Source organism: Pomacea canaliculata, linkage group LG8, assembly GCF_003073045.1.
Source record: "Pomacea canaliculata isolate SZHN2017 linkage group LG8, ASM307304v1, whole genome shotgun sequence".
Classification (NCBI taxonomy): domain Eukaryota; kingdom Metazoa; phylum Mollusca; class Gastropoda; order Architaenioglossa; family Ampullariidae; genus Pomacea; species Pomacea canaliculata.
The window spans coordinates 4,744,975-4,751,831 of record NC_037597.1 but is presented as its reverse complement, the minus strand read 5'-3'; the positions used below and the strand labels follow the sequence as shown (position 1 = coordinate 4,751,831).

Sequence of the window (6,857 nt, the reverse complement as noted above, 5' to 3'; positions counted from 1 at the left end):
CCCAGAGTTCACTTCTCGTCTCGGGCACGCTGTTCTTTCTCTGCACGTGACATCTGTTTACAGGGCTGGCTGCCTTGCAGTGATATAGCCTTAGTTGCTGGCACGGCGTAAAACACCCAACCCCCAGTTTGGTTTTCCTATCGGTTTGCTTTTTTTATTATTCACATGCTAAAAATAAAGAAAATAACTCGAACATGTCACTGTTTGTTGTTATCAGTAGAAATTTTATTCACCAACTCATTAGAATAAAACTAACATGCACATGTAAACAGTTCACAACTATTGTATTGAAAGACAAGTTTAAGGACTCAGCTGAAAGAACTTTCTCGATTGGTAGAGCAACAAAATATCTTTCAAGACTGTCAATAAGGCACTCGATTTTTAAACCTATGAGAATGACATATCCTGAAAAAAAAAAAGAAGAAAGTCTTCATTCTATTCTTATAGAAATCAGACATGACAGTTTTCACACTTTGTCTGCAAAGGTAGTCGGGTATGTTCATCTCTGATTACCTTCTAGTCAGAACATTGTAGGCTTTGGTGTATTTTATTTTACTGTATTTATTGATCCTATGTCATTATGTTTACCCATACCTGCAATTACTATTTTACCGCAGGCTTTTTGTTTATATTTTTAAAAGTTTTATACTTTAATTTCTAGTACTGAATGGATATGTCACGTGTTACTATATTATTATGAGGCGACATGTTAATATATACATCTTTAATTATATATATCTTGCATAATCTTTCCCATTCTATTAATGGAGTGAAGGCCTTGTCTATAAGAGGGCTTAAGTTCTAGAAGATAGGAGCTTTATTTATTTTTTTTTAATTTAATTGTGCTGATATTCTAATTTTGACAAAATGAAATGCTAATTTGGGGACTACTTCTATACCATGTATTCTATTTCACTAGTAGAGAATATGCGAGTTCAACTTTCTACGAACATTGCTTCGTGTGAACGTTTACAAATTCGTTCAAGTTTATTTATCTTTCAGTAACACCTACTACATAACAGCCAGTCCAGGCCAAACCCCAAGCCGAACAGTTTTTTTTTTTTTCAAAAAGCCAAAACAAATCATCAGGTCAGTGGTGATCGTCATCAGTGCTGAAACATTTATACCTTCACTCCTGGATTGTTGTGCTGTTGTGAAGACCTACAAGTAAGAAACAAACATTCACAGTTCATAAAGAAGTCAGAACCACAGGTTTGTAAAGTCTTCTATCAATCGAAAAATGTCAAAACTGAAAAAGAAGCAGGGAGCCGGAGATCAGTGCTCTGCCAGTGAAGTCTCGCCCTGATGGTGAGGATGCTCCCCTGCGCCGGCGGTCGGATCCTGTGGTTCCAGGGGCTGTCGGGTTCGAGGCCCGGGGTCTCGTGTCTGCTCCTCCGACACCCACCCGACCTCGGTCTGCACAGCCATCTCGTGCTTCACCACCGCGGGCTGCTGAGGGGGTGGTTGCGCCTTGTTGGTGGCCATTTTGCTGAAGGTTTTGAGGAGGTAGAGGCAGGCGAGTATCACCAAACAGAATCCTGGCACAGAGTGAGCAGAGTGTAGGAAGGCGAGTAGGGGCGAGTTGGACAGTCTGCTAGCATGGCAACATTTATACTTCTGTTATACTCACAGTCAGCCATCTCCTCCCTTGTGCACTCCCCTTCTCCCTCCACACACACACACGGCGAGCGACTACATTCATGCACCGCTGACTGCCATTACATTACTCTATAGACACCAGTGGTGTGACGTACCACTGACTGCCATTACATTACTCTATAGACACCAGTGGTGTGACGTATCACTGACTACCGTTACATTATTCTATAGACACCAGTAGTGTGACGTACCCCTGACTGCCATTACACTGTTCTATAGACACCAGTGGTGTGACGTACCGCTAACTACCATTACATTACTCTATAGACACCTGTGGTGTGACGTACCACTAACTACCATTACATTATTCTATAGACCCCGGTGGTGTGACGTACCACTAACTACCATCACATTATTCTATAGACCCCGGTGGTGTGACGTACCGCTAACTACCATTACATTACTCTATAGACACCTGTGGTGTGACGTACCACTAACTACCATTACATTATTCTATAGACCCCGGTGGTGTGACGTACCACTGACTGCCATTACATTATTCTATAGACACAGTGGTGTGACGTACCGCTGACTACCATTACATTATTCTATAGACCCCGGTGGTGTGACGTACCGCTGACTACCATTACATTACTCTATAGACACCTGTGGTGTGACGTACCGCTGACTACCATTACATTACTCTATAGACACCTGTGGTGTGACGTACCGCTGACGACGCCGAAGACAAAGCGAAAGCCTTGAAGAAAGAGCGGGACACTGAGGCAGGCGTAGAGCAGGAACTTGCGCCAGTTCTCCACCCACAACACCCCGGACCAGCAGATACAGCAGCAGCCTGCACGCCTACCAACACATCGACACACGTGTCAGTACTTCTGTTCCCACCCTGCCCCGGCAAACACACTCAACACTCATTCTGCACGCACCACCTGCAACTGCCTTGTGTCTGAGAAATCATTGACATTCTTCTGATACGTAACACTGTCATTAAAAAGCCGCCATTTTACTTCATTATCGCCAAGGAGCTGTGGGGTCCAAGAGTCCATCATGCATTGCAGACTACAACCAAATGGTAATGGTAAGCTGGTCAAAATAATAGTCTCATCTACGGTCCTGATAGCTTAAGAATGTGGATAATTAAGTCACGTGCCAGTAACTTTGTGTACTTGTCTAGGTGTTCGACCTGAGTACACAGGACAGGTAAGTTACTACTGTACACAGGACAGGTAAGTTACTGCTGTACACAGACGGGGTGAGTAATCGTGAATGAGACCATCGACAGGTGAAAACAAGCCATGGACAACCACTCACACGCAGCACGCGATCTTGTCCAGAATCCACGTGATCTCGAAGAAGGTCAGCACCACGCTGGCTGCCCTGCAAATAGTTAAACACTCTTCATTTCTCTTTCTTTGCTTCGCTCTTGTCTTCCTCGCTTCTTTTCTCTTTCAATCATGCATGCACGCGCACAAACCTCCAGTTTATATGGACGGCCATCTTCAGAGGTCGTACTTATAAAGCGAGATAGATTAAATGTTTAAATGTATTGTATAGAAAAAGACAATAAGATGCACGTGCATAACATGTACTAATTAGCACGCGCATCATGGCTGTGACAGACTCACACTTACAGCAAGTAGTAGATGGCATATTTCTCCACATCATAGTAACCCTGGAGAGAGGTGACAGTGGCGGCCCACATGACTGCAAACAACACGGGGACAGCTTCAAGGTGTGGGGTCAGCATGGGGTCAGCTACTATACCCGTACAACTTCAACGTCTCGCAGGTGGATAAATTAAAATAAATCTTTATCCACACTTAATACAGGTAATTATGCTGGAGTAAATTGAGATAAATCTTTATCCACACGCTAAACTAAAAGTGTCCCCGTCTTTTATCAAAATGGATCAACTTTTTTACAACTGTCTTTTTAGAACTATGTCAAGTACTCCAAGTCTAGCTATACTGAGTACATATGAGTATATACCTCTAGTCTGTCTTTATTCGGACTCGTCAGGATGTAGTAAGATATATTTTAATACTGTAAAACGCTTTGAAGCATGTAAAGGAAAACGAAAACAAAGAAATGGAAAATAATGGTCTCTGGTGGTCCACCTGCAATGGTGACGAGGCCCCACACCCGAGCTCCGTACGACGCCAGGTGGAGCCACTTGTCTCGAGGCTGGACCGTGGGTTGCAGAGGCTGCTTCTCGCCCTCCTCGACACCCGCCATCTTGACCTCCGCCCTTTGACCTCCAGCGAGACGCAGTTGCTAGATGTACTGTGTAGTGGTTAATCCATGCGGAGCACTTCTTTTTGCTTCGAAACAAAAACATTGATGAAGGATTAAACAGGATTAATTAGAAAAAATTAGAAATATTTATTCCTGAAATCAACGGTTAAAAGTGTCCCTATGAGGAGAATAGAAACTAGTAGGTAATAACAAGCTTGAGCGACAATATTTCTGATGGTTTGATTCTCACAGTTTGCATGCTTCCTAATTAACAGCATTAATTGTACGCATTCATTACTGCAGGAATGTCACAAGTAGTGACACATCAACACTGTTACCCACTGACAGATGTAAGACAGCTATGCCAAACATTTACAGTGACACTCATTAAGGATGTGGCAGGCTCTGCTCCATACTGTGTCACTCATGACAATCTGTGGTCCTGCAGTTTTAGTCACACTGGTAACAGCTGTGGGTGTGTAGACAAGGCCTCGATCCCTCGCACTGCCGGCTAGTCACCCTGACATTTCCGTCAATGCCACAATTACAGGCCTGCCCTGGATAAATTATTACGAAATGTAGCCCCTTACCCCTTATCCCCCTCTCACAGTCAGTTCCACAGACTACAATCAACAAACCTCTCTGAATGTAGTCACAGGATGGACAATTTACATTAGTTACAGGCGTTAAGACTCAAAGATAAACTGCAAATATACTACTCACAAATATACCGCTTATAAATATACCGCTCACAAATATATCCCTCACAAATATACTTTTCAAAAAAAAAAAAAAATAAGGGCCAGAAAAAGGTAACCCAGACACCTGAGGAGCAGCGTTTTCTCCTGTTAGCCTTAGAACACTTTACCTCTTTCTGTCTGACATTCCTACACTGCAAACTATTTCAAAAAATCTTTAAAATGCCATCTGTTTCAGTAACACCCTTCCTTCCCCCTCCCGTTTCATTTTTGTTTGTAATGACTTCGTGCGTGTGAATGAATGTAGGGACTGATCACAGGTGTCCGAGTGTAATACATTTCGGGGTCTGCGTGTATGGGTGTATGTTTGATCCTACGATCTGATTGGTCAAATGTATTGCTTGAGTGTATCCTCCCGTCTGGGTGGAGAGGTAGATGCGTATTATTATGATTATATATCCATCATCATCTTTGAACCAACCGCAACAATTGTGTGACTGTTGATATAGTAACAGTTGAATTTCAATATTTGACAGTGACGTGTGGAAGGCCCTTGCTTTGCAAGAAATGAACAGTCAAACAACCTCAACCCTGAATGAAAAAGTTGCAGGAACTGTCAGTGCATTTCGACTAAGCCATGTCCTGCCGCACGTCCGGTTCGTCGTTCTCGCACAGACTGAAAAAAAAATGTCCCTAAAGTCGCTCGAGAAATGGCCAGCCACCTTAATACAGTGTCTCAAGATGTCCTTTACGAGGGCTCGATGGTAGTCAGGTCAGGAGGTCACGGTGGCCACTCAAGCTGTTGCACATCTCACTGTGGCAACAAGTCGGTCACCATGGAAGCACAAGGAGGAGTAACGGTACCTTCTTCAACATGATGCCTGGACCCAGACCACTGGCATTATAACAATCTGTATAATCCTGTAGGGGATTGCCATCGGGACATATCTCTGCCCCACAAGCTGTCGAGCCATCCGGCTATGTCCACTGGTATCAAACATCTTCTTGGGTTCATGTTTCCCGATTTTAACCCCATTTAAGAAATATTTCCTGCTGAGTAACTGGTGAGCAGTGTTCACACTACCATGGTTTGCATGTGCATAATGTACACTTTGTGCAGTGGATGGCTTAATTCACCAAAACAATCGCATTTTTTAGTTTATTCGTGATTTTTTTAACAGTTAAACGAAATACAAGCAAAATAAGTACAGGTCAGTCAAGGACAGTGTACAGATATATTTAATATTTCCAGTTCATCCAGAATGCTTTGTGCCAGGCTTGATTTCTATTTCTGACTCACAACTACTAAGGAATTAGTAGTATAGTCAAACTTGCTGAAGGAATCTGACTGAATCATGGACTGCCAACTGAAACCGTTCAGCAAATCTTTGAGATCAATGATGAAATAGCTTAGTGTGCGAATGTAGATATGATAGACATGTAGACACACAGACAGAGATAAAATAGTGTGAGGGAATAAACAGCTTCAATTTGCCAGCTGTGCATGTTATCTAGTGATCGAACACTCCTACCAGTTCGAATCCTTATGTGGACAGGCTTTTTGAAATACGAACAACGGTCAGTAGAAAACAGCAAACTTCTTGTGCTGACACACCAAGCTACAAACGTTGGCTTCTGCATGCTCAATAAACTCCTTGTCAACAAAGTAAACAATTAAACTACACGTGACCTGGCTACTGAAGGCCACCTGACGCCTTGCATAGAAATAGAATGTCTCATGCGAATGAATTAAAAGCTGGCACAGGTGTCGCTGCGACATGTGTTCTGCACCGACAGAGAAATGTAGATGTGTTTGTTTACGCTGTAATGATGCTCTCACCTGCGTCTACCTCGTCTCGAATTCCTTTTGCAACATGAATTTTGATGAACATTTGATCCTAATGTTATGTATCTGCACACATGCGTGTCAGTGTGGGTGTGAGCGTGCGTGCGTGTGCACAAGAGACATTTTGATGACATGCGACAACGACACACTCATCAAAAACATTCTGTTCTGTGTTCTACAAATATACTTAAATACATCTTTGTTAAACATAATAGTTTATACTCACTGGGGAAGTTTGAAGTGTTAGTAACCGCGCAGCTCTGTCAGTCGCTGTGTCCCTCCAGCAGCACAACGTTGCATAAACAGCCGCGCAAATGGCGGACAGGACCTCCGAGGTCTGTAAGTAATAACGTGTGCAATGTGTTTACCTCCCTCGCTGATGCAGGAACTATTGACGTAGGTGGCGTGCGTGTGGGAGTGGCTATAGGGCTACAGCGACTGGCTGTCAGCGGAGGCTG

At 43.3% G+C, this 6,857-nt stretch overlaps 1 protein-coding gene across 1 annotated transcript; it reads right to left on the bottom strand.

The window, feature by feature from the left end:
- Positions 1-201: 201 nt before the first annotated feature.
- LOC112570848 lies at positions 202-6,857 on the bottom strand. The gene is made up of 6 exons (XM_025249499.1): positions 6,626-6,857; positions 3,738-3,941; positions 3,252-3,324; positions 2,932-2,997; positions 2,330-2,463; positions 202-1,538 (listed from the first exon to the last, which is right to left on the bottom strand). The coding sequence occupies exons 2-6, from the start codon at positions 3,853-3,855 to the stop codon at positions 1,276-1,278; spliced, it is 654 nt and encodes a 217-aa protein (XP_025105284.1). The 5' UTR covers positions 3,856-3,941; positions 6,626-6,857; the 3' UTR covers positions 202-1,275.

Excerpts from the sequence above, each read along its gene's own strand:
- LOC112570848 (XM_025249499.1), bottom strand. The coding sequence starts at position 3,855 with ATGGCGGGTGTCGAGGAGGGCGAGAAGCAGCCTCTGCAACCCACGGTC. Across the intron at positions 2,998-3,251 it reads TATGCCATCTACTACTTGCT|GGCAGCCAGCGTGGTGCTGA; the intron begins GTAAGTGTGAGT and ends AACTATTTGCAG. Across the intron at positions 2,464-2,931 it reads GACAAGATCGCGTGCTGCGT|GCGTGCAGGCTGCTGCTGTA; the intron begins GTGAGTGGTTGT and ends ATGTGTTGGTAG.